This window comes from Cantharellus anzutake (assembly GCF_015039405.1).
Source record: "Cantharellus anzutake strain C23 chromosome Unknown EI90scaffold_4, whole genome shotgun sequence".
Lineage (NCBI taxonomy): Eukaryota > Fungi > Basidiomycota > Agaricomycetes > Cantharellales > Hydnaceae > Cantharellus > Cantharellus anzutake.
Window position 1 is genome coordinate 122081 of NW_024066954.1, and position 25140 is coordinate 147220.

At 47.2% G+C, this 25140-nt stretch overlaps 3 protein-coding genes across 3 annotated transcripts; all 3 read right to left on the minus strand.

Moving 5' to 3' along the window:
* Positions 1 to 9604: 9604 nt before the first annotated feature.
* Positions 9605 to 14941, minus strand: EI90DRAFT_2965467 (uncharacterized protein). Its single transcript, XM_039055529.1, has 6 exons — positions 14604 to 14941; positions 14402 to 14547; positions 14190 to 14343; positions 12534 to 14129; positions 11306 to 12475; positions 9605 to 10816 (listed from the first exon to the last, which is right to left on the minus strand). The coding sequence occupies exons 1-6, from the start codon at positions 14751 to 14753 to the stop codon at positions 9713 to 9715; spliced, it is 4320 nt and encodes a 1439-aa protein (XP_038922130.1). The 5' UTR covers positions 14754 to 14941; the 3' UTR covers positions 9605 to 9712.
* Positions 14942 to 15689: 748 nt separating this feature from the next.
* On the minus strand, positions 15690 to 16214 carry EI90DRAFT_3116333 (uncharacterized protein; the record flags this gene model as incomplete). Its single annotated transcript, XM_039062883.1, has 4 exons — positions 15690 to 15795; positions 15846 to 15869; positions 15926 to 16085; positions 16142 to 16214. The coding sequence occupies 4 exons, from the start codon at positions 16212 to 16214 to the stop codon at positions 15690 to 15692; spliced, it is 363 nt and encodes a 120-aa protein (XP_038922131.1).
* A 7361-nt stretch (positions 16215 to 23575) lies between these two features.
* Positions 23576 to 24134, minus strand: EI90DRAFT_2905104 (NmrA-like family-domain-containing protein; the record flags this gene model as incomplete). Its single annotated transcript, XM_039054193.1, has 2 exons — positions 23576 to 23775; positions 23894 to 24134. The coding sequence occupies 2 exons, from the start codon at positions 24132 to 24134 to the stop codon at positions 23576 to 23578; spliced, it is 441 nt and encodes a 146-aa protein (XP_038922132.1).
* Between the last annotated feature and the right edge of the window lie 1006 nt (positions 24135 to 25140).

A 25140-nucleotide genomic window follows, 5' to 3' on the forward strand; every position in this document is an offset into this window, starting at 1 on the left:
CTTTTCTACTACAAATATTCTTGATCGGTATGCCGACTGCAACGGCTCATATATATTTCCCTCTTGACGTTCCTTTATTAAATCTACTATTTTCCCCTCCATTGCCAACGGGAATCTGATTGGTTTCTCCTGCCATGGATCGTGCTTAACTGTACATATCACATAGTCAGGAAAATATTCTCTATTAAACACTCCTTGTTCTTTACTAGAATAGGCAAAGGCATTCGGGTGCCTGCCTACTATATAAACCAAAAGATCAACCTCCGCAGTTCGGAGAAACCCTTTAGGTATAGTGTCTATCATGGCCTGGACTTGTTCAGGTGTAAACTTACTTTTCAGTGTATTTAAAGTTCTCCACCAATATTGGCATAAATGGTATTGGCTCGATGTAGTCGATCACAATTTCTTTATATTGGGGAATTGGAGCAGTCGGATCCCCGACAGAGACAGGCTTCTTTTTCTGATCTACCCGTTTGTACTTAGCTGCTTCTACCGCCCTCGCTATATCCTTGGCAGCTTCTCCAGCCTCGGTTGCTGTTAAACCTCGTGTTTCTAGTAGCCAATGAATAAAATATTCAAATCCCCATACTGGTTCTAATCCTGTTAAATCCCATACTTGTTGTAACACTCCAAGATATTCTGTATTCCCTCCACTCTTTATTATTTCTGGATTTATCAAGTCATTGGCTGGCATGATTAGCTTGGATTCCGTTCCCGCCAATCCGAGTGACTCATATAACAGGTTGCCTATTCTAGGCACAGCTGGGATTTTATCTTCTTCCGCTCATTTTGAGCGAGTAATTTCCGATCCTTGTCCATCTATTATTCCCTTGTATGGTACTTCGATGTTTAGATATGCCCCACTAGATGAATAACATTGCATAGGCACGGATTGTAGATTCCTATTGTCCGATACTCTTGCTACTACTACCTTAATTGAAGGTCCGTCTTTTCTCCCTGCTACCCAGGCTTGAGCTACCATTCCCTTGCCCGGTGTATATTCTATTTTCATTGTATGGTAGTTCATGAATGGTTGTCCTAATACTACCTTCCATTCTCCTATGGTATCTCTGCTCATAACGAAGAAGTTATGGTCAAATCTGACCCCTCCAATGCTGATGGGAGTCTCCCTGCATATTCCTAATAGACCAATGGGTGATCCGTTGATTCCCTTCACTTGAAATTTACTTCGTAGTATCCATTGGTAGATTCAATTCCTTTTGAATATCCACGGACATGAGGTTGAGTTCACTCCCAGTGTCCAGTAACATTTCTACTTCGAAGTTATTAATGTGCCCCGCAACTTTTCCTGAAGCCATGGCTACAAATTGTTGCTGCATTGATATTTGTTCATCCCGTCAGAACTCCTTGGGGATTTCACTTAATTGTATCAAATAATCTTCTGTATCATCTGTATCATATTCTTCATCTTCAAATGATATCCGTCTTACTTCCCGATTCCCTAGTACTTCCTCAGCATCCACTAGTTTACGGTGTGACTTAGTTGCTTCCTGTACTCATTTGGCCAATGTAATAGATGACCCTAATACATCCCTCATGGTTAAACTAACTGGTTGGTGCATTAATTTCTCCAAGACATCCTCCATCTTGACGGATTCTTGGACATCAGTAGAATACTTGAATTGTTTGGCCATTCTTGGTTTCTTGACAGCATTTGTCATTTCCACATCCTGGCTGACCGAAGGTCTGGGCAGATTCTTGGATGATTTAAGGACCATGGGGATCTCTTCCACATCTTTTGATTTGCCCTTAACCTCTGGTATAGTAATTATTACTTCTGGCTTCATCCGCACTTTGACGGGTCTCTTGATCGGATCAAATCTCTGCTTTTTGACAGCCCCTTTCGTCTTTCGTCTCTCTTCCCTCTGGCCCTCTTCTGCTGACCTTCCGCCGCTGTCCCATACCTCGTACTTGGACACCGCTCGTACCTTCGCTCCGAGACTCCATCATAGTTCCTACCTCGGACTTTGACTCCACCTCAGCTTTAGTCCATTGCATTGGTGACCTCATACTACGTAAACACCATTGCCAATATTCCTCGGACTTTCAACCCCGCCTCCATAACCTCCATAAGCTCCGCAACCTCCGAGCTCCACAGATCATCTTCGGCACTTTCGCCGCTTGTAATGTATCTTTCACGTATCCCCCTCATCCCTATTTGGACTGCTGCTTCTTCCCATTCTAGCCAGTTAGTCATCATCCCCACTTCCCCTCATCCTCCTGCCCCTCTGGGCCTCGCCCTCCTTACCCCCTTTCAGATGTACCACAGGTTCTGCCCTATGACCTTTGGTACCGCTCCGCTTCTGTCATCCCTTTGTTCCTGTTCGGATGCCTTCATTCCGATTCGGACCCCCTTTGTTTCCTTGTGCTTTCGCCCTCTCCATTATATATATCGGTGCTTGTACATACTCGTTTTAGGCCTTAGTCTAAAATCGACCTGAAATGCCCCCTAGAGACTTCCTGCTCACTGCCTATGAAATTAAGGACCAAATGGACAAACAGCAATGGCACAGCGCTCCGCTTGAGTCACTGAGGCCAAGGTCCCTCCTTGCTAAGTCTCCGGTTCCCCTCTGGAATTGTCCACCCCCACCCAGCTCTAACACAGATGTGATACCTGCAACCGCATCAAGTCTTTCCCCTCACATAAGGTTGGGAAGCTCATGCCAAACAAGGTCCCTGCCCACCACTGGCAAGTGATCTCCATGGACATGGTAGGAGAACTCCCAGATTTAAGGGCTACAATGCAATCTTAGTCATAGTGGACTGCCTGTCCAAATGCATCCATGCAATCCCTACAGTGATGTCAGTAGACTCAGAGGGAATTGTGCAGCTCTTTCTCAAACATGTGTGGAAGCACCTTGGCCTCCCTGAAGAGGTCCTCAGCAATAGGGGTACCTTTGTTTCCCACTTTTCAAAACTGAATGAGTCAACCAGGTGATAGAGGCCTACCTCCGGGTGTTTGTCAATCACTGCCAAGATGACTGGGCAGACTGACTGCCACTAGTGGAGTTTGCCTACAACAACCATGTCCACTCCTCCACCCACCAAACCCCCTTCAAGCTCAACATGGGCCAACACCCCTGGATGGGAACAGAACCCATGCATGCATCCGAAGTAGAGGCCACCAACACCTTCTCATCAAGGATGATGAAAATGCAAGAGGAGGTGAAAGCGGTGCTGGAGCATGCAGCAGACAAGATGGCCCACTACTATGATTGGAATTGAGGCAGCCCCCAAGTACTGGGAAGGTGATCAGGTCTGGCTCAGCTCCCAGAACTACACAACCAACCGCCCAACCAAAAAACTGGATCATAAATGGGTCAGCCCCTTCAAAATTGTCAAAGTCATCTCCCCCACTGCCATTAAACTCCAACTCACTGCACAACAGAGGGGGATCCACCCAGCTGTATCCACAACAAACATCAGACCTCACTGCCCAGACAAAATTGCAGAATGACCTGCCAACCCCTGCCTGGGCCCAGACATCATCAATGGTGAAGAGGAGTACAAGGTTGAGAAAGTCCTGGACTCTAAGTGGCTGCACTGAAAGCTCTGGTACCTGGTAAAGTATGTGGGTTGGCCAAACTCGGAAAACCAATGGCTCCTGCATGACCAGTGTCATAGTACAGCCCGGTTAAGTCTGGACTGCTTACACACAACTGATGACACACTTGCCCCAGACTGACATTACCCACACAGCCTGATCATCATCCCCGGACTGGCACAGACATTTGTTATATTTCCTTCTGTAGAGCGGCCCCGCTTTGTCGGGCATACTGACTTTATCATTCCCTGGGTAGCAAGTGAGGAAGATAACTTTCTTCTCTCACTTCCCCTCGCTGCTCAGCTGGAATCCCTATTGCAATCCGCTTTGCCGGGTTCCCCCATTGAGACTGACCCTGTCCCCCTCGGCCTCAGCTCCAGCGAAGGCTTGGGATCCCTCGACTTAGAGTCCGAGCAGCTCGGTACCCTGACAACCAGCTAATCCATGCCCCCAACTGAGTTGAAGAGTTCCACCAAGCACACCCCATGCCCCAGAGAAAACTGCCTAGCTGCTCCAAGGTGAAGCAGCTTAAGAGGGGGGTGATGTCAGGGCACACCCTGCCTGGCCCTGCTCCACTACCCTCTGCACTGACCTGCTCTGCACACCCTTCTGCCCTCTCCTTTTATCTGGTTCTTTCTCTTTACTTCTTTATATCTTCCTCTACTACATGGACCACCTTCCCTTTATCAATGTAGCACCAGCACCTCTGCCATTGCTGCCACCACTGCCGCATCCACTCCATGTCTGGCAGCAGACCCCCTTGGGATCTCCCACAGAGATGCCCAGAGAGGCCCAGCCATGTGTGAGGATGACATGGCACCTCCTGTTAGGTACTGGGTCAGTGGATCAAGGAACAAGGCCCTGGGGGGTTGGGCTTCGGCCTCAGCGACTCTGAAGGAGTGCTGTGCCCACCTACTGTCTCAGTGCCCACATTTCGGACTGGCTCGTGTTAGATGGGGCAGATTCGGACAACTCCGGAGTGGAATCGGAGACTTAGCGTGGAAGGACCTCGGCCTCAGCAACTCAGGTGGAGTGCTGTGCCATTGCTGGTTGTCCTAGGGGTCCCTAATTTCGGATCTAGCAGAGGGAAAGTCTCTTGGGGGGAAATCAAGTCGATTTCGGACTGAGGTTACAAGTTACTATGTACATTGTATATAAGGAGGGGTCCGGAATCAAAAGGAGCAAGGGTACTCCGAAAGCAGACAAAGGGAGCTGGAAGGAGGAACAACACCGAGGGTCAAGTGTTTGACTCAATGGTGTTTCCCAAAGGAGGAGTGAAGGCCCAAGGCCCAAGGAGGAAGGAAGGAGGATGGGAGTGGGGAATGGCCAGCTGACTGAATAGAAAGGAAGCAGCAGCCCAAATAGGAATGAGGGAGAATAGCGGAATTGAATGGAGCAATGCAATAGTTGCAAGGTCCAACGTAAGTCTGGAAAGTCCGAACTCGGAAGTTAAACTCCGGAATATTGGCAAACATAATTAAATGGAATGAGCTAACCAATACAATGGGTATAAGCGGAGGTGGGGGTCAAAGTCCAAGGTCGGAGCTAAGACTGGAGGTTCCGGAGACAGAGACGCAACTGGGATTCCAGAGTGGAGGTCCGGAGTCGGGAGCATAGGTGTTGCATGCTCGTCTGGAAGGTGTCGAGGATGAGGTCGGACCCGGAATGTTCCGGAGTCGGACCGAAGGTGGTGTTGGAGCCACAGGTGGGATAACCTCTTGGAAGTCAGCAAGGAGGAGGTGGCAGAAGGGAAGTAGGACTCTGGAAGTCAGGTTCGGAGTTCCGGGAGCCCGGAGCGGAGGTCGGGATTGTACGGATATGACAGCTTGAGGCTGCCTTGTTAGGGGGGCAAAACCATGTCGATATTCAGACTAAAGTTATGATGATGTAATATACAAGTATATATATAGTAAGGAAACTGAATGGGTCAGGTGACAAACAAAACAAAAGGGGCCGGCATCTGGGTCAGAGTGCATGGTCGTGACACCTCCCACGTGATCGCAGCCACATGTATATAAACACCAAAGCAGGAACCAAAGAAGTAGCCTTCTTCTCAACAGTTCCCACTTCAGACTGAGTGGCCAGGGACATCTGCCTGCACTGGGGTTTGCTGCTATGCACCACTGCCTCACACCCCCTCCAGCCCCAATCGCCAGGCATCATGCTGAGACCTCCTCACCTTCAGAGCTGTCCCTGACAGGCTAGTGTTTTCACAGCGGAAGGTAGTTGCAAGAATAGATGTGGAAGTCCTACATAATTAGTACAGATATATATGGAGTATGGATTTGACAAGAATGATGGGCTGATGCACATCATGACTTGGCAATGCAATTCTCTGTACACACTGGCACTTGTGGCCCTGACTTTCATGGTAGGACAAGTGCTTGCCAACTTGGCTCCTCCAGTTCCACTCAATGCAGCTGTCATGGCCTCACAAAAGGTGCCCATCCACTATCACTCTCCCACTTCCTCACCACCTATTCTGCCCCATCAGTTTTTCCTGCAATCCATCACTCAGCAGCACCAATAGTTGACCCCTGTCTGCAGTCCCACAGCAGCACCTTCTCCCTTCCTACCACCACCCCAACCCACCCTCCTGATCACTTAGCTACATGCCATTCATTTATTGCCAAGCACCACATGTCCTGTTCCTGTCCACTCACTTAACTCACCTTAGTGGTCAATATTGATCCCACTATATTGGCACCCAGGTTGTTGGTTCTCTCAGGTTGCCTCTCTATTTTGCCTTCTTTAATTGTTTATTTCGCTCTCATTCATTCTCTCACTCTCTGCCTCCCTGGTTCTCATCCCTCATTTAGTTTGCTGTGGCCTGTCATATCCCGGATCTTCCACCTCCCTCCACTCTATCCATACACGACTCCTATGACCTCCACCAGCCCTCCCAATCTCTCTCCACTGCCTCCAGTCAATGCCAACGACCCTAGGACTACCTCCTCCTCCGACTCTCTCCTGCTCTGCCACCCACCTACATCTGCAGCACCTCCAGACCTCTACCACCATACCTCCACCTCCTCAGACCCCTTGTTCGAAGGAGATGGGCTTGCTCATTGTTGATGAATCCCAACTTGTCATCCCTACCCTCCTTCCTACCTCCAGTCTCCACACCTCCAGTACCTCCTCACCTCCGGTACCTCCTCATTCCTATCTTACCCTTATTGTTTTATCATTTGATATTTTCTACAACCCCAATCTTCCGGACTACAACTTCCGGGCTCCAGACCTTTCCGGACGTCTTTCTCTGTAGTTCCCTGCTTGTTCATAGACACTTTCAGACCTTGCCATTCAGTTGGCTTTTATTTCTCTCACTCCACAAAACCTCAGACGTAATTCGGGCTTTTCGCCTATTCCTATTTGTCTTGTGGACTTCTTTCTATTTACTTCCCTTTACCCTTGGTAACCTTTGTTTACCTTCGGATCCAATTGTTTCCGCTGTCATATCCTGGAATCCCGACCCCACGCACTCCCACCACATCACACCTTCCTAACAACTTCACCATCCCCTACACCATGCCTCCCCACTCCTCAAGTCACCTTCCCTCCTGATTGTCTCAGCTCCGGTCTGGTTGCAGCACACCGAACCTTGGTCACTCCCATCCCGGAAGCTCGGTCCTGAGTCGGAACATTCGGAGACTCCGGACTTGCTCCAATACCCCGACGGACCTCCGACATCCCGTGACACACCCTTAAACCATTTCTCCACCCATTTCATTTATTTGAGTCACCCAACATCCTTCAGATATGCAACTCCGCTTTCGGAGTTACCCGCATCCTTTGGTGATCTCACTCATGTCATCACTTATTAGTCACCCTCCATTCTTAGCACGACTACCTTCTTCTTACCATTCAGTCAGCTAACCCCCCCTTACCCATTTCTCATTCCCATTCATTTTCCGGCCTCTTACTCCGCCCTCTATGTTCTGACACCTCGGTTCCCTGTTAAAGATATCGTTCGGGACCTTTCGGTACCTCTCGGTATCATTCGGCACCTTTCAGTGTCGTCCCATTGTTATTCGGACTTTGACTAAGTCCTTTCCACTCCCCTTTATAAAATACCCGTAGATTAGAACCTGTAGTTCCTCAGTTCTAATCTCGACTAAAATGCTACCCAAAGTCCCTCTGAGTGAATCCCGTTCCCGTTCTACAAGATACCTCAGACATAAGAAATACAAGGACTAACTGAGACGTAACAGAGGCACCACGCTCCCTCCGAGTCGCTGAGGCCGCATCCTTCTTAGAGCCTCTTGTACCATCCAGCAGAACCAGGCTTCCTGGAGAAGCTTTGGTCCACCACTGGAGCTCTTGGATTCCCCCTCTAGTTGAGCCCCGCCTGCATTCGGACTCACGCATTTACCCCTACAATCCGGGTGTTTGACATCCACTATATGTATGCACGTACCCCTCTAGTAAATAGTTCCCCCAGTTATAATATAAACAGTCTTCAGCCCTCCAAAAACCTCTTCCAGGACGTCTATTGCATCCCACTTGTCTGCTGCTCCTAAGAACTGAGTAACAGGTGCCCCCAGAGACGCCTTGGTATAACACCCAACAAATCGCGTGATGAACGATTGACCCTCACTAACGCCTCCTCCGTTAAGTAGTGAGGGGGGAGCCTCTGGCCCCCTTCTGCTGGCAGCCTCAGTTCCTCTGTCACCAGCTCCCCTGACAAATGGGGACAACGAGAACGTACCAGGTGCAGCACTCCGTTCCGAGTTGCTGAAGCCGAGTCCCTTCAACACCCCATCACCCTCAGAGCTCCGCCCCACCTCCGGTCTGTCTCCGACCCACTGTCGGATGACCCGGAACACCGAGCTCCACCTGACAGCATCACCTGGATAGCGATCGACCTATCCTCTAAGGAAAGACGTTCGTGACATGGCCCCTCTTCTGTTCTCCTTTTCATATTTATACTTGCAGATTACTATCTATGTACCTCAGTTCAAAAATTGACTAGAATACCCCCCAAGTCCTCTTATCCTTATTTCACCTCTGACTTCATCTTCACTTGAGTCAATGTTGCTGCAAGGTCTCCTCCACTGATAGCCTAGAGTGCATGGTGCAACACTCCCACTGAGTTGTTGATGTCAGGGCCTGGCCTCGGACTCGGAGGCTCCCTGACCTCAACCCCCATCTGGCCTGTCCTCACACTATGCAGGGTATGAGATGTATAGTAAAAGGAAAGATAATATATACACTTGCCTATGCAGGGTATGAGATGAGAAGAAGGGTAAAGGTCTCATCTCCCCGCATGGTTGCTATATAAAGGAATGGGTCACATGCCCACAACTATACAGCTCCTAGAGTTGTGTAGTGTGACCCGGAGGGAACATCCAGGTGGCAGTGCCCAGTAAGCGTGGGAACGTTCTGGGCGAGTTGCTCACCCAGAACTGTGGCTGTGACCTGTGGGAACATTCTGGGTGAGCTGCTCGCTCAGAAAGTTCCCACGCTATCCCATGTGTGCGGATACACAACACAGAAAGGCAACAACAAGGCAACAATGAAGGAATGGAAGGAAGGGATTGGTTGGGGAGTCTGGGGCACCCTAGGGCAGGGTGCTGAACCCTGACAGTTGAAGCCAACATCTCAACCCCCTGATGCCTTGAAATGGAGTAAACTATCAGCTAAGTGATCACTCATGCCACTGTACTCCACTCCACTTCCCGCAAATACCCTTGATCACCATTTCTGACAGCAGTGAATGATTGTCAGTTTCTGGCTGATCTGATCAAGTATGTCTCAAGGAGGAGTGATGGGGATATGATGATGGTGAAGCAGAGTCCAGCCTTGTGGGCCTGTATTTGAGTTTTCATGATTGTCCCAAACATGCCTCATTATATATATATTATATCTGGTGCATGGGCAATGCAGGAATATGATAGTTAAGACTTGTGCACATAAGCAGCAGAGTATTGGGGATGAAGCTAGTCACACAAGTGCATCCACAGCACCTAATGCATGAAAACAGCAGCACCAAGGCCATATCAAACACACACACAATGGTAAGTAACACAAAGTGAATGGCAGTTAGCAACAGAATCTTCAATGAAAGTTAGGGTCTTGACATGATGATGAGCTGGTGAGGCTGCAGAATGATCATGCCAAATGTGGAGTGAATCAGATAAATGACAACTACTGGGGCAGGAGTTTGAGCCTTTCTTCATATATGAGGAGTGCCTCAGGATAGTGTCCAAGATTGTTAAGTGATATTGCAAGATTCCTGAGAGCCTGAGCCAAACTTGGGGTGTATGACATCGGTTGCAAGGCAACTAGCCCACGCCAGAGCTGCACACTTTCTTCAATCACAGTGAGTGCCTCGGAATGGCGTCCAACTTTGTCAAGTGATACAAAAAGATTCCGGAGTGCTCCAGCTAAATCTGGGGTGTATGATGTTGGATGGGTGACAACTAGCCCACGCCAAAGTTGTACACTTTCTTCAATCACTGTGAGTGCCTCAGAATGGCGTCCAACTTTGTCGAGTGATACTTTAAGATTCCGGAGTGCTCCAGCCAAATCTGGGGTGTATGATGGATGGATGGCAACTAGCTCACGCCAGAGCTTCACACTTTCTTCACTCACAAGGAGTGCCTCAGAATGTTGTCCAAGGTTGGTGAGTGATGTATCTAGACTCCCAAGTGCATCAGCCAAATCTGGGGTGTATGATGTTGGATGGGTGGCAACCAGCTTGCGCCAGAGCTGCATACTTTCTTCAATCACAGTGAGCGCCTCAGAATGGCGTCCAACTTTGTCAAGTGATACAAAAAGATGCTGGAGTGCTCGAGCCAAATCTGGGGTGTATGATGTTGGATGGGTGGCAACTAGCTTGCGCCAGAGTTGCACACTTTCTTCAATCACCATGAGTGCCTTGGAATGGTGTCCAACTTTCTCAAGTGATACAAAAAGATTCTGGAGTGCTTGAGCCAAATCTGGGGTGTATGGTGTTGGATGGGTAGCAACTAGCTCACGCCAGAGTTTCACACTTTCTTCAATTACCTTGAGTGCCTCAGAATGGCATCCAACTTTGTCAAGTGATACAAAAAGATTCAGGAGTGCTCCAGCCAAACCTGGGGTGTATGATGTTGGATGGGTGGTAACTAGCTCACGCCAGAGTTTCACACTTTCTTCAATCACTATGAGTGCCTTGGAATGGCATCCAACTTTGTCAAGTGATACAAAAAGATTCCGGAGTGCTCCAGCTAAATCTGGGGTGTATGATGTTGGATGGGTGGCAACTAGCTCACGCCAGAGCTGCACACTTTCTTCAATCACAGTGAGTGCCTCAGAATGGCATCCAACTTTGTCAAGTGATACAAAAAGATTCCGGAGTGCTCCAGCTAAATCTGGGGTGTATGATGTTGGATGGGTGACAACTAGCTCATGCCAGAGTTGCACACTTTCTCTGATCACCATGAGTGCCTCAGAATGGCATCCAACTTTGTCAAGTAATACACAAAGACTCTGGAGTGCTTGAGCTAAATCTGGAGTGTATGATGTTGGATGGGTGGCAACTAGCTCACGCCAGAGTTGCACACTTTCTTTGATCACCATGAGTGCCTTGGAATGGCATCCAACTTTGACAAGTGATACTTCAAGATTCTGGAGTGCTTGAGCCAACTCTGCAGTGTATGATGTTGGATGGATGGCAACTAGCTCACGCCAGAGTTGCACACTTTCTTCAATCACCTTGAGTGCCTCAGAATGGTGTCCAACTTTGTCAAGTGATACTTTAAGATTCAGGAGTGCTCCAGCCAAATCTGGGGTGTATGATGTAGGATGGGTAGCAACTAGCTCACGCCAGAGTTTCACACTTTCTTCAATGACTGTGAGTGCCTCAGAAAGGCGTCCAACTTTGTTGAGTGATACAGAAAAATTTAGGAGCACTCCAGCCAAGTCTGGGGTGTATGATGTTGGATGGGTGACAACTAGCTTGCGCCAGAGTTTCACACTTTCTTCAATCACTGTGAGTGCCTCAGAAAGGTGTCCAACTTTGTTGAGTGATACTTTAAGATTTTGGAGTGCCCCAGCCAAATTTGGGGTGTATGATGTTGGATGGGTGTCAACTAGCTTGCGCCAGAGTTGCACACTTTCTTCAATCACTGTGAGTGCCTCGGAATGGTGTCCAACTTTGTTGAGTGATCCAAAAAGATTCTGGAGTGCTCCAGCCAAATCTGGGGTGTATGATGTTGGATGGGTGGCAACTAGCTCACGCCAGAGCTTCACACCCTCTCTGATCACAGTGAGTGCCTCGGAATGGTGTCCAACTTTGTCAAGTGATGCAGAAAGATTCCGGAGCGCTCGGGCCAAATCTGGGGTGTATGATGTTGGATGGGTGACAACTAGCTTGCGCCAGAGTTGCACACTTTCTTCAATCACTGTGAGTGCCTCGGAATGGTGTCCAACTCTGCTGAGTGATACTTCAAGATTCCGGAGTGCACAAGCCAAATCCGGGGTGTATGATGTTGGATGGGTGGCAACCAGCCCGCGCCAGAGTTGCACACTTTCTTCAATCACCGTGAGTGCCTCATCATGGTGTCCAACCTTGTCAAGTGATACAAAAGAACCCTGGAGTGCTCGAGCCAAATCTGGGTGGTACAATGTTGAATGGGTGGCAACCAGCTTGCGCCAGAGTTCAATGCTTTCTTCATTCACAAGGAGTGCCTCAGAATGTTGTCCAAGGTTGGTGAGTGATGCATCTAGATTCCCGAGTGCTCGAGCCAGATCTGGGGTGTAGGACTCTGAGTCCGTAGACACAAGGCAACGGCACAGTGCAACTGAATCACTTGCCAACTCATATGCCTCCTGGAATCTTAAAAAGAATGCAAGATTTCTCCTCACATTGCGAAACACTCTGACCAACTTGTGAACGACCTCTTTGGAGGCCTGATCAACGTTCAACTGAATAGAACATGAGACTGAACAAGAGCCTCAAATGTTTGCTACTGATGATTCGTACCTTGGCCCATTCAGGGAACGATGATATACTGATGTACCCTCCCGTCCTCACACAGACTTCCACCCAGCGCAATATCTGCTTGTTGAGAAATGCGTGAATAGGCACATTGAGCGCCCCCAGCGGCCCCCGAAATTGGCTGAGGTGATGCACGAAATGCCGACATGCGTAATGGACGTGTTCGGACAGCACCTCTTGAGGAATGGGTGGCAGCCTAGCTTGTTGGGATAAGTCCTCGATCAGCCCTAAATCCTTCACAGTGGAAAGATCTTTATTCAATATTTCGATGCAGCGCAGGGCCACTCTGTCGTTCTCCCTCCCCGCATCCACTCCAAACTGACCAAGTATGGGCGATTGTGGATTGACTCGGTCCGTGAGAAAGTCACGAAAAGATTGGTGGAGAATACGAATTGGCTTGTCAGGATTCCTAACTCCTGAGACGAGGGGTGCGAGCTGAGCTAATGTACGTGGGACATCCGAGTCCAGCAATGGTGAGAGAATGGCATCCCAGGCCGCAACAGACAGTGGCTTCTGGGCGATTAGAATTGCTCCCATCACGATCGGGTAGTCATGCACGAAATCATCGTCCTTCCAGTTACACTTCTCTAAAATACTCGCATACAGCCTATCCATCATTTCCTCAGCGGAAGCCTTTGATCGGTTGAGATCTTCATCCAGCAGTTTCTTCAGCATCTTCGCAGCATCACTACCGCTGACCTTCATGTAATCAAAGACAGTACTGATCCAAATGAACAAGCCGCCCGCTCGCTCCCGTATGTTTTGGACTAATGTATCTTCTTCCCCGATCCCATCTTCCAAACCAGGATGCACATCTTTCAGTTCGTATAGTTGTGATCGGATGTAGATAGCACAGTCATGCATGTTAGCATCGTCCGAAAGATCGATGGTGAGGCGATCGATAGGGTAATTCGGTGATAGGTAACGATCAACGAGGTCAAACTGTCTCGAAGTGAGAAAGAATTTGATGTTAGGTGGTAGTTTTGGGACCGCTTTCCGAAGTATGTCGGCAAGACGTGGGAATGACTTTGTGTCACACTCATCTAGCGCATCAATGATAATTACCATAGGACGGTCAGACGAGGATGTCCTGAGACGGAGAGGTTCAGCCACAAGTGTCTCAAATTGCATCGCGAATGGGGCAGTCGAGAGGGCTGGGTCCTCCTGAAGAGTCGATATGAGGGAGGCACGGTATGCAGGGTCGTGGGTTGCCATAGTTCGAGCCATGCCGCTGAAGAGATGGTCCGGCCGCGACTGCTCGCCTGCTTTGAAAAAGAAGCTTGACGATGATATCTTCTCTTTTTTACACTCCTCTGCGATTGAGAGCGCAACAGATGTCTTGCCGGCACCGGCCACGGCCGTTAGCAGTAATACACGATTCTTGCTATCCTCCGTGGTACGACACCACGCCATAATACGCTCAATCAGATCAACCCTAGTATCTTTCAGACACGGCTGAGTTGAATCGTGATGGGCAACAATGGGATATTTGAGTTCATTCAGAACTGAGGAGTCTTCTACTCCACGAATTAATCGATGTTGATTGTTCGCTATTGCACCAACCGTCAAGTTTGTCTGCAGCTACGTTGTTTCGATAATGAAATCAGAACAGAACTGTAACCGGGGATCAAATGGGATTACCTGGAACGTTGCCAAGGCTTCGCTAAAATCTTTCTTTAAATCGTCGATCCTACCGCCGGGGTTCTTCATATGAGACAAGAAGTTGCGGATACCAGACTGCTTTTCCATCTTTCTACGCAATCGACCGATTTCGATTTGAATGCGCTGCAGCGCCCTACAAAATACCTACATTTTACAACGGTAATGGCTTGCAGAGTGCAGATATTACTTACTCGCTCAGCTTCTTGACGCTTTCCATCCACGGCTTAGGCTCTTCGTTAGATCCATCATACGAATCGATGGCTGTAACCACGTCGACCATGGCGTCCCCGATATATTTTCCGAAACGCCCCCATTCTTCCTTATTTCCCCTGAACTTCTATACAATGCAGATTGTCAACTTCCGTTCCAGGATCGGTATAAATTATTACTAACTTTGATTTCAGTGAGGATGAGGAGCGTGGCATTGGTGGCAGCATGTAGGGGAGGGAACACGACCGACGCAGAATTGACAGCGGTGAGAACTGGAATTGTAACATCGCCTCCCACTGCAAGGAGATCATTGACCCTCTGCCTCAGCGACATGGTCAATAATGGGTGGATGGAAGGATGAGGAGAAAAGGCCGGATGCGCAGCGGGTGGTGACACTCAAGTAGATGCTGCGCAGTTCACAGCCATGAGATCGCCGTGATGGCGCAATTCACCCCATTATGGAATGTCATTGGAAAGTCTCGCGGCAGATTCCAGAATCCTCTTATGCAATTATCGTGATAATGGCTTCCAACCTCGCGGTCTTATTGCAATTGTCGATACGAACCATAAAGCCGCCTTCCCAGTCAACTCATGCTGGAGGTGCTTAATGTTAGATTTCTTGGGAACAAGCGTACGCTGAGGCCAACTCACGTTGTTGATGTTGAGTCTTGCGGGGCTAAGATTTACTTTGTTTCCCTTTTTTGGATCAGTTGTTACTAAAGTCAGTGCGCATTGATAGCGCCTGACTATAAAACACCAATTTTTGGACCTTACGACTTCTCCTCAGTTCACGCATAGCGGACTGAGCGACAACATCGCTAGTCCATTATTTCGTCTTATACTTAACTTCGTCCTGCCTACGGAAACTTGATATTGTTCTTCACGCTGTTACATGGTTTAGGTCCCCCTTGACCAGCTTGGCGCGCGAGCCTGCTTGATGGTCCCTCTTCTTGAGTAACGATATTAGAAGGCTCGCCCTTTCCATTCTTTAGACTTGGTCTGTGATCCAGCAAGGGCATGCGTCCGGGATTGGGAACTACAGGACACGCTCCATAGTTGGTTTCGACAAACATTTCCGTGCTACAGTTTGCTACCTCGGATTCCCGTTCTCAGAGCGGCGATGGCTGAGTCAGGTTGTTACCCTGCATGCAGTAGCCTAATTTATTGGTCCAACGTTTGTGATTACAATTCAGTCATTCCAAGGCGTTTGAACTAGATTTCCGGAAAGCTAACAGATAACCCATTCCGATACTGTCGTCATATGTAAGCTCATGAGGAAAGAAAAGCTTTGATGGCCTCATCCCTCTCGAGAAATTGCTCAAGGTTGGAACCATTTGGGTTGGCTCGCTTCGACAGTTCCGCATCTTGGACCATTCTAGAGTGCAGAGCTGGTTTCAGAGAAGGCATGCGTCCTTGGACCCTTACCCTCCATCGACAATGTATTGGTTGCTGCAGTTGGCATTAAGTAAATTTGCAACTTGCAAATCATAAAGGTCTTCACTTACGTCAACCAGAACAGATCGCCCAGTGCATCGTGAAACTCTTTACTGTTGAACTGCTCGTGCGTGACTTCGTTCAGAACAACATTTTTCGCCGTCTTCCTCTTTAGAGCCTCTGCAATTTCCACTGCTATGTACGAACCCCCGTAAGCGTCAGCCCGCTTGCCTGTAACCGCCGAAAGGTCAGAATCATCTGCGATTGGTGCATTCCGAATCACCTACCGATCCATTCATCTGGGTTTTTAAGGATATTCTTGACCTGTGGAATAATTATTTGTATGAAGCAATGTGCCATAATAGTAATGATGTGAATACCCATTCTCCAGTCGCGGTCGCTTCATAAAAAGGATATGGTACGTCGTCACCTTGGACAACCACTATGTGGGCCTTTATAGGGGGGACCTCAGGACGTTTGCATGGGGCCTAAAAGGCCTTTTTCACTATAAACGTCCTAGGACATCCAGTTTCATTCATTTGTTGCAAATGTAATTCAGTTTGATTCAATGATTGCAAATTGTCCCGGAATGCCATACTCGTCCATCCCATGGTCTGTGCACATGCTGACCACTGTCTAGAGGGATGTCAAGACTGTTTCCCACGGCCTGAACACACTTTACATAGTTGAATAGCCCCTTTGAATAGCTTCCAGAATATATATTTTGAGACTGAATTGACCAATAAATCATCGAGAAAAACACAAAATACTTTTTTGGACGCGAGTCTTTGGGCTAGTGTGGCTGTCATATCCATCCACGGCCATTGACTTCCACTACCTCCGAACTCTCTGGACTACCTCCATTCCTTCTTCACTAACCTCGGAGTTCCTGTATTCCGCAATCACCTCCGCTTCCCTCGATGGTCACCACCCCCTCTTTTCAATATATTACCTACGCCTCCCTAAGTACAGAGCCCCGAAGGTTTCCAGACAGCTCTGACGTCCGCTAGCACACTCCCGCCTCCACTGGGCAATTCACTCGCTTGCCCTGCAAGCCCACCTTCAGGTCTATCCCTCCTTTCCGTTTCTGGGTTATTGCCTACCATTCCACTAACCCTGTAACCCGACTTGTCGGTAATATTCAATCGGCTAATGATCAACTCTGTTAGCTCCGCTCCGCTCAGCCCTGCCATTTACGGGCCCGCCCTCATTGTAACTATATATACTCAACTTGTACATAGGTTACACCTCAGTAATAAAATCGACTAGAGTTGACCCCCTTTAGTTCTCGTTGCCAGTCAGTAAGTTAGGGAACGGACATGTAACTTGGCACAGCGCTCCTGGCATAAGTCGCTGAGGCCGAAGCCCTCTGCCACAGAGACATTCCTTCGTCTCGATCTGGTGTCTGACAGTGGCTGTCCACCTCATGTCTGTGCACAGTGCTGGCTACTGTCCGGAGGGGTGTCCAGACTGTTTCCCATGGTGTCAACACACCTTGCGTAGTTGGATAGCCCCTTCAAATAGCTTCCAGAATATATAATTTGAGACTAAATTGACAAGCGAGTTATTGAGAAAAATGCAAAATACTTTTTTGGACACGAGTTTTTGGGATGACCCGGAAATTTCGATGACTGTCACCGAAATTTAGTGGATCCCAAAGACTCGCATCCAAGAAAGTATTTTGCATTTTTCTCAATAACTTGCTTGTCAATTTAGTCTCAAATTATATATTCTGGATGCTATTTGAAGGGGCTATCCAACTACGCAAAGTGTGTTGACACCGTGGGAAACAGTCTGGACACCCCTCCGGACAGTGGCCAGCACTGTGCACAGACATGAGGTGGACAGCCACACTAACCCAAAGACTTGTGTCCAAAAAAGTATTTTGCATTTTTCTCAATAACTCGCTTGTCAATTTAGTCTCAAATTATATATTCTGGAAGCTATTTGAAGGGGCTATCCATCTGCATAAAGTGCATTGAGACCATGGGAAACAGTGTTGACACCCCTTCAGACAGTGGCCAGCATTGTGCACAGACAGTTGAGCAGCCCGAGGATTGTCACAGCAAATCAGATTCAATTGCGGCATTATGTTTTGAATGTCTACCCTGAATAATACAAATTTGATTGAATTACAGAAGCATTTGATTAAATTTGATTGAATTATAGAACCATCCCAGGACATCCCAGGATGTCCTAGGATGTCCTGGGGATGTCCTGGTGAATGGATCAGGCCTTTTCTTTCTCCACCAGGATGTCCAGGACATCCACTAGTAAATACCCCCTATTAGGCCCATTTGAAGGCCAAACAGCCCCCTCTATAGGCCATCATTAGATGGACATCGTAAGGAAATGGGATATTAAGATTGATGGTGTCTCCTTCCTTCTTCAGCCACTGGGACCATAAAGTATGGTCAAACATCAGTGAAGTTGATGCAAATGTGTAAACACATACCCCAGACTTCGTTAAGTTGTTGAAGTAGTGTCAGGGCCCGGCCTTGGACTCGGAGGCTCCCTGACCTCAACCTCCATCTGACCTGTCCTCACACTATGTGGGGCATGAGATGTATAGTAAAAGAAAGGGAATATATGCACTTGCCTATGCGGGGCATGAGATGAGAAGAAGGGTAAAGGTCTCATCTCCCCACATGGTTGCTATATAAAGGAATGGGTCACATGCCCACAACTATACAGCTCCTAGAGTTGTGTAGTGTGACCTGGAGGGAACACCCAGGTGGCAGTGCCCAGTAAGCATGGGAACGTTCTGGGCGAGTTGCTCACCCAGAATTGTGGCTGTGACCCGTGGGAACACTCTGGGCGAGCTGCTCAAAGTTCCCATGCTGAAGGAGAGAACAAAGGAAGGTCAGTTGGGAGGTTCAAACGAGACCACCACCAAGCCGTTCCCTGGTTCTTTAGTTAGGATGGGGAAGTGTACTAGTAATAATTGTTGTAATTATAGTACCAATCCGAGTGTTTTGGCTAATTCTATTTTTATGGGTTAGTCTAAAAGTTTCTGGGAATTGACTGACAGATAAACAAAGCCCTGCGGAGCTGTTCCTTTATTGTAATTTCTCAATTTGTCTGGGTGTAATTCTGTGTAGGATCGTTTAATTTGGATTTTTAACTTGAATTAAATCTTCTACTTGGTGAAGTTTCAAAGATTCTACTCAGTTAATGATTTAGATTGTGTCTGGAGTGTCCCTTGAGTTTGTTTTTATTTTTGTCTTATTTTATTGCTTGTTTTAACAGTAGCAAAATAACTGTTTTGTGTTTACACTTTGAAATCTGGAGTGTTAACCAGCTCTCCTGTTGAAATATCTACTTAATATTTCTCTCCTTAATTGCTGCCTTTTTCTACAGTGGCAATCTTAACTGTATATCACTTTTTCGCGCTGGAGTGACAACCAGAAATGCTTGAGAAAAATAATACTCTATTTTCTTACTTCTCTGAGGGGGGCAAAAAGTTGCAGAAAGGGTCTCCCTTTGATACTCCTTGGGTTGCCTTCCTTTTTCATGCTCTACCTCGTATTTACAGGATTTATTTACAGTGTATTTTTCTCAAACTGAATAAACAATGAAATTTTCACGCTATAGTTCTACTGTGCTCTGCTGCACTGAACTGTGGCTCTACTGCAGTGTCAGAAACTGTATTCGTGGTGATCGTGGGAAGCGGAGCGGAGTAAGGTGGCATAAGTGGTCACTTAGCTAATGAGCTACTCCGTTGCAAGGCGTCGTGGGGGTTGGGACTTCGGCTTCAACGACTTGGCCAGAGCGTTGCGCCACGCGTTCTAGGCTGTCCCGTATTTCACGTTAGCGGGAAAGACCTTGTGGTGACGTTGACTTAAGCGGGGATGAAGTTGAGAGGCGAACTTAAGATGAGAGTACTTGGGGGGGAATTCTAGTCGATATTCGAACTGAGGTACATCGACAGTAGACTACAAAGTATAAATACGAAAGGAGAACAGAGAAGGGGCCGGTCGGTCCGGCGCGGGACGGGAGCGGGATGGTAAGTACGACAGAACTAAAAGAGCGATGAGGACCAGGGAAATGGAACAGAGGACGGCGAAGTTGGGAGGCAGAATGAATAGGCTGACAATCTAGGCGCCAATATGGTGGTGGATCAGAATGTCAATATACAAATACATCAAATGTCAATAAAGGAATAACCAATTGTCAGTAAAGGAATAAACCAAATGTCAATAAGGAGCGGATCAGCGGCGACCATAACAACCGCTAGTTAGTTAAGCGAATGAATAAGAATAAAACGGTATTGGCCGAATGACTGAGGAACCCTAAGTGGTGGCAGGAGAATGAAGGAGGCGCTGCTACGGGGCCGTAGAACGGGAACCACTATCGGCGCCGCTAAGTGATGGGCAATGGCGCGATTAACGGGCACGAGTAACGGGCGCAAAAATGAGGGTGCAGAAAGTGGTAGAAGGGCAGGGACTTTGCGGGGCTGTGACATGCAGTCAGACTGCGCCTAGAATCCTTATCGTCCTTCCTTGCCTAAACTATTTTAATGGTTAATTAGAACTTGACTGCACTGCATTTGTCGCAGTTTCCTATTTCAAATTCCTCATATTTACCATTAAAATCGCTATGACTCGGTGATTCTGAATTCAAACTTCGCATTACTATGCGTATGGCTGCGCTGAGACCTTCAGCTGATTTATTCCATTTTTATCCGGCAACATTTAGTTAAAATGAGACTTGAAATGGTAAATGAGTGAATTATTCAGGTTTAGAACCGAAAGAAAAGGTTGCTAGTAGTCAAGAATTACTCAAGCGAATGTATTATAGCTCTCCACTTCATTAGAATATCGTCCCCTAAAATTCCCACCATGGTCTGTCGTAGTTTAGTGGTTTTCATGGATTTTGTTCATCTCCCCTGATTCCCCTTTGTATTATCACATCCTAATCCTCCAAATGTATTATTCGTTGTTATCGTAGGTTGTCCTCGAAGATATCATATTTTTTATTTTATTTAGGGCTCTGGACCTCTTGAAGCTGTCTTCCCGCGCATTTTCAGGTTTCTAACTTCATGTCCTTGTATCTCATTCATTTCTGAATGGTTTTTCACGTTCTTGTTATCATAAATTTTTATTTATTCCCACCTTTCCAATGGTACTAAAGTTGTGTTCTATTTCCTGGTATTCGTCGAGTTAGCAAAAGTTTGCGCACACATTCGGTAATCACATGCATTGTTCCCATAGTCATTCGTATGCAGGCGCCATTTCTGTTTAATTGTTTGGGATTTATGGTATGCACAGGTGTTTGTATCCTTCATATGGGCTTCCGTGATTTATTTCAGATTTTTCCCTCATGATCTAAGGTTGTTTTGCACTTTCCGTGCTTTGTTTTGACTGGGCTCTTCCTTATTTGGACAGAAATTGGTCTTTGCGATCTGCTGAAGTGCGGATCTTGGTTCTGATGGCCGGTTCCCTTCACATTGCCACCCTCACGTGTCATTAAACATGATGCAGATTTCTATTTTCCCGTCGTTGGTATAACTTCACAACGGCTAGACCGTTTGGGCTGAAAATTTGCATAACTATAGTTCCCTATTTTTCATAATTTCCGTGTAAATTTTGTTGTATGTTTTAATTATGGATCCTACATAAACATCGTCTTTTCCCTGAGCCCGGACTTTTGATGTCGCTATTCCCATTATTGGATATCTCATTAATGCGTGATCCTTTTATTATGAAAATTTGGGTGGATTATGATTAGATCCCTTCCTTTTCAATGGGCCATCAAGTTTGTCTCGGTCGTTACTGGTTGTTCTTCGTGCTTGCTTTTTAAACGTTGTCCTCATTTTCCGGGGGTTTCAGTCATATCTCCGTCGTTTATCGGTAGTTTTCCCTGTAATTACTTTCATTGGGTCCGTTTGGGGGACATCTACATTTCCTATTATAAACACAACTTTGAATTTTGCATTAGTTCCTGAGGAATCCTTGTTCTGTGGTACTTCCATCCTTGGCTATGTGTGCGGACGTGGGAAAGTAGTTTCTGTGGAGGTTCTCTGGCTGTTTTTATAGTCAAATCTTGGTCGATTGTCCTAATTCTAGGTTTAATATTTGCTATAAATTCCCCCGAGAATTCCGTCTTATTGATGCTAAGCTTGAAGTATTTTCGCTAATTTTCTTTCTTCCATTTTATTGTATGTAGTTGTAATAATTCGTAAAATTTCGTAAAAATTCAGGTTCTTCTATTACCTCATATCTACTTGTTGTATGGGGTTTTGTGATTTATCTGGCATATTTCCATAATGGGTTTCCATAGTGTGACCATTATTTCTCCTACAACGCTATCCCATGCACACGTGTACACAACACACAAAGGCAACAACGAGGCAACAATCAAAGAATAAAGGGGGTAAAGTAGGTGGGGAGTCCGGGGCACCCTAAGGCAGGGTGCTGAACCCTGACAAGTAGCCAGATGTAAATAAGAGTGTGGTGGGAACCTTCTTCACCTGGATGTATTTGTCCACCACATATTGGATGGTGTCCATAGACAAGGTTAGAGTAATGAAGATAATATATGCACTGTACTATAATATATCACAGGATTGGACACACCTAGAAATGGGACAAATGCCCATAACTGCCTCATATCTCCTCCTTCACCAACCATTCTTTGCCATTATGTGCAGAAGAATCACATGTATGTAACTGTCCAAAAAAATCCCGGAGTTTTATATGAGTGTTGTGGTGTTTGACATATAACTATCGGGCCATTGTCTCCGAAACCGTCATTCTGCTATGCTCCTGCCCCTGGAGCTCACGAGTCTACCTTACACCCTTCCATAAAATGATTGGAGTCGATTCTAAAAACTCTCAAGAAATCTTCTTCGCATTTTTGGAAAGTTCTATTGCTTGTCAGCGCTGTCAGGACCAGAATTACCAACAGTGAGTGACCCTGAAAATGCGATGTTATAAACCTTGCCAGATACCCCCAAAATTTCCGTCCATTTCTTTCTCTGACACTATGGGACTGTGAGGTCTCAGGGTAGCTCAGCACACAGAGCTGCAAGTGATACAAGAGTGTGTGATTTACGGTAGTGTGTAAGCAGTTACCCAGAGGTTCCCGCTTACCCACGTGACTATATGTATCTAATTACATGTGGCTTGGGGTTCGGGGCTATTGCCCTGACAGGGACCTTCCTCTGACATTGAAGAGCGAATATCATGTGCCCTAGCTGATTTGCAGAGTAAGAAGATTCAGAGTCTATGGAAATCCGAACCCTGTCACGGATGAAGAGGGAGTCGAGTATATGTATGGAAATACACCTGCAATTTCCCGGGACCTCCTCCACCAGTTGTGCATTGGAAAGGCAACAGCCAGATATCAAATGAGGAGCTAGAGGCAGCAGAGGTGCTGGTGCGGGGCTTCTGATAGCACTGTCCAATGATGTGGTGACGGAAATTCCCGGCACGTTTTTGAGCTCACAACACAAGACTTTTCTTCAGCCACCACAACTCAAAGAATATCTCCAGTATTTTTCCAGTAGATACAGGTGATACAGAGCTCTCGCTCAAAAAAATAACGACTCGATTCTGAGGTCTGTAGCCGGAAATATAATAAAAATTTGCTTATGTGTCCCACTTCTGGGTTAGCAACAGTACCATTGGCTTTGCTCTGTTAATAAAACAACATAAGAAAATAGTCAGAGTGGATGCTTTGTTTACGTATGACAAAGTGATGCACATGTATGCCGATGCTCAAAGTGTCGTCCAGTGTGCTGAGCACCACCCAATTAGATGGATGAGATGCACACATGGATTGGTACGTTCATACCTCCAAACAAGATGCTTGGTTCCTTCCACTTTGGCTGCATCAACAATATTCTTCCCAAGTTGGGTCTCATGATTGCGGGATTTGGCCTGGTCAAGCTTCTCGACACCAAGATACAGAGTGAGGACTGGCAGCCACAGACAATCAGCAATGCTTCAGATATCTCATTCAGTTGCTTACAATCTGACATGCAATGGATCGGTCAGTTGGATACTATTGATCATGACTACAATGATGTCCCTCACCAGTGATGCCAAAAACGCCATATGCGCCCCTGAAAGCCTTTTTGAGCAACTCAACATCCTCAAGGTCGGCAAAGATGACCTTGGCTCCAGCAGCTTTGAGCTTCGTGGCTGCATCCCCGTTTATGTTGTGGGTAAGGGCTTGAACAGCAAAGGTCCCGTCCACGAGGAGAGAACAAACCACACTTCCTCCTTGCAATCCAGTGCTTCTGACAACATCAATAATCTTCTTGTTGCTAGACATGTGAAGAGGTTGAATTTAAAGAGGACTCTGGGGGAAGGTGTGGAAGAAGTGCCCCTCTTCTTATACCTTGAATTCTCATGCTTACACCAGAGATACTAGGCAAATCCGTTGCAAGTACAGCGGCCCTGTTAGAACTGGGCGAGGGCAGACAATTCCAGAGGGGAACCGGAGACTTAGCAAGGAGGGACCTTGGCCTCAGCGACTCATGTGGAGCACTGTGCCATTGCTGTTTGTCCATTTGGTCCTTAATTTCATAGGCGTTGAGCAGGAAGTCTCTAGGGGGCATTTCAGGTCGATTTTAGACTGAAGGTCTAAAACGAGTATGTACAAGCACCTGTATACATATAATAGGGAGACAAGAGCACAAGGGAAACAAAGGGGGTCTGAATCGGAATGAAGGCATCCGAACGGGAACAAAGGGATGATAGAAGCGGAGCGGTACTGAAGGTCATAGGTCAGAACCTGTGGTACATCCGAAAGGAGATAGGGAGGGCGAAGCCCAGAGGGGCAGGAGGATGAGGTGAAGTGGGGATGATGACTAACTGGCTAGAATGGGAAGAAGCAGCAGTCCAAATAAGGATGAGGGGAAAGCGCGAAAGACACATTACAAGCGGTGAAAGTGCCAAGTATGGTCCGTGGAGCTCAGAGGTTGCGGAGCTTACGGAGGTTATGGAGGCAGGGTTGAAAGTCCGGGGAATATTGGCAATGGTGTTTATGTAGTATGAGGTCACCAATGCAATGGACTTAAGCCAAGGTGGAGTCAAAGTCCGAGGTCAGAACTATGACGGAATCTCGGAGCGAAGGTACGAGCAGTGTCCGAGTATGGGGTGCAGGACAGCGGCGGAAGGTCGTAACTTGCCGGAGGTTTGGTGGAAGAGGGTCAGAGGGAGGAGAGAGAAGAAAGGAGCGGGGTGAGGAGTGGAGGAGAGGAAAGGTGTCAGGTCTGAAGGCGAGTATCGGAGCGGACGGGAGAAGGGTAGGAAAGTGACAGAAGGGTGGAGGTGTC

Bases quoted from the DNA above. Each gene is read 5' to 3' on its own strand.
- EI90DRAFT_2965467 (XM_039055529.1), bottom strand. From the start codon at position 14,753: ATGTCGCTGAGGCAGAGGGTCAATGATCTCCTTGCAGTGGGAGGCGAT. The intron at 14,130-14,189 runs GTAATCCCATTT...GAAACAACGTAG, and splicing joins AAGCCTTGGCAACGTTCCAG to CTGCAGACAAACTTGACGGT. The intron at 10,817-11,305 runs GTATCACTTGAC...CTCTGGCGTGAG, and splicing joins GAGCACTCCTGAATCTTAAA to CTAGTTGCCACCCATCCAAC.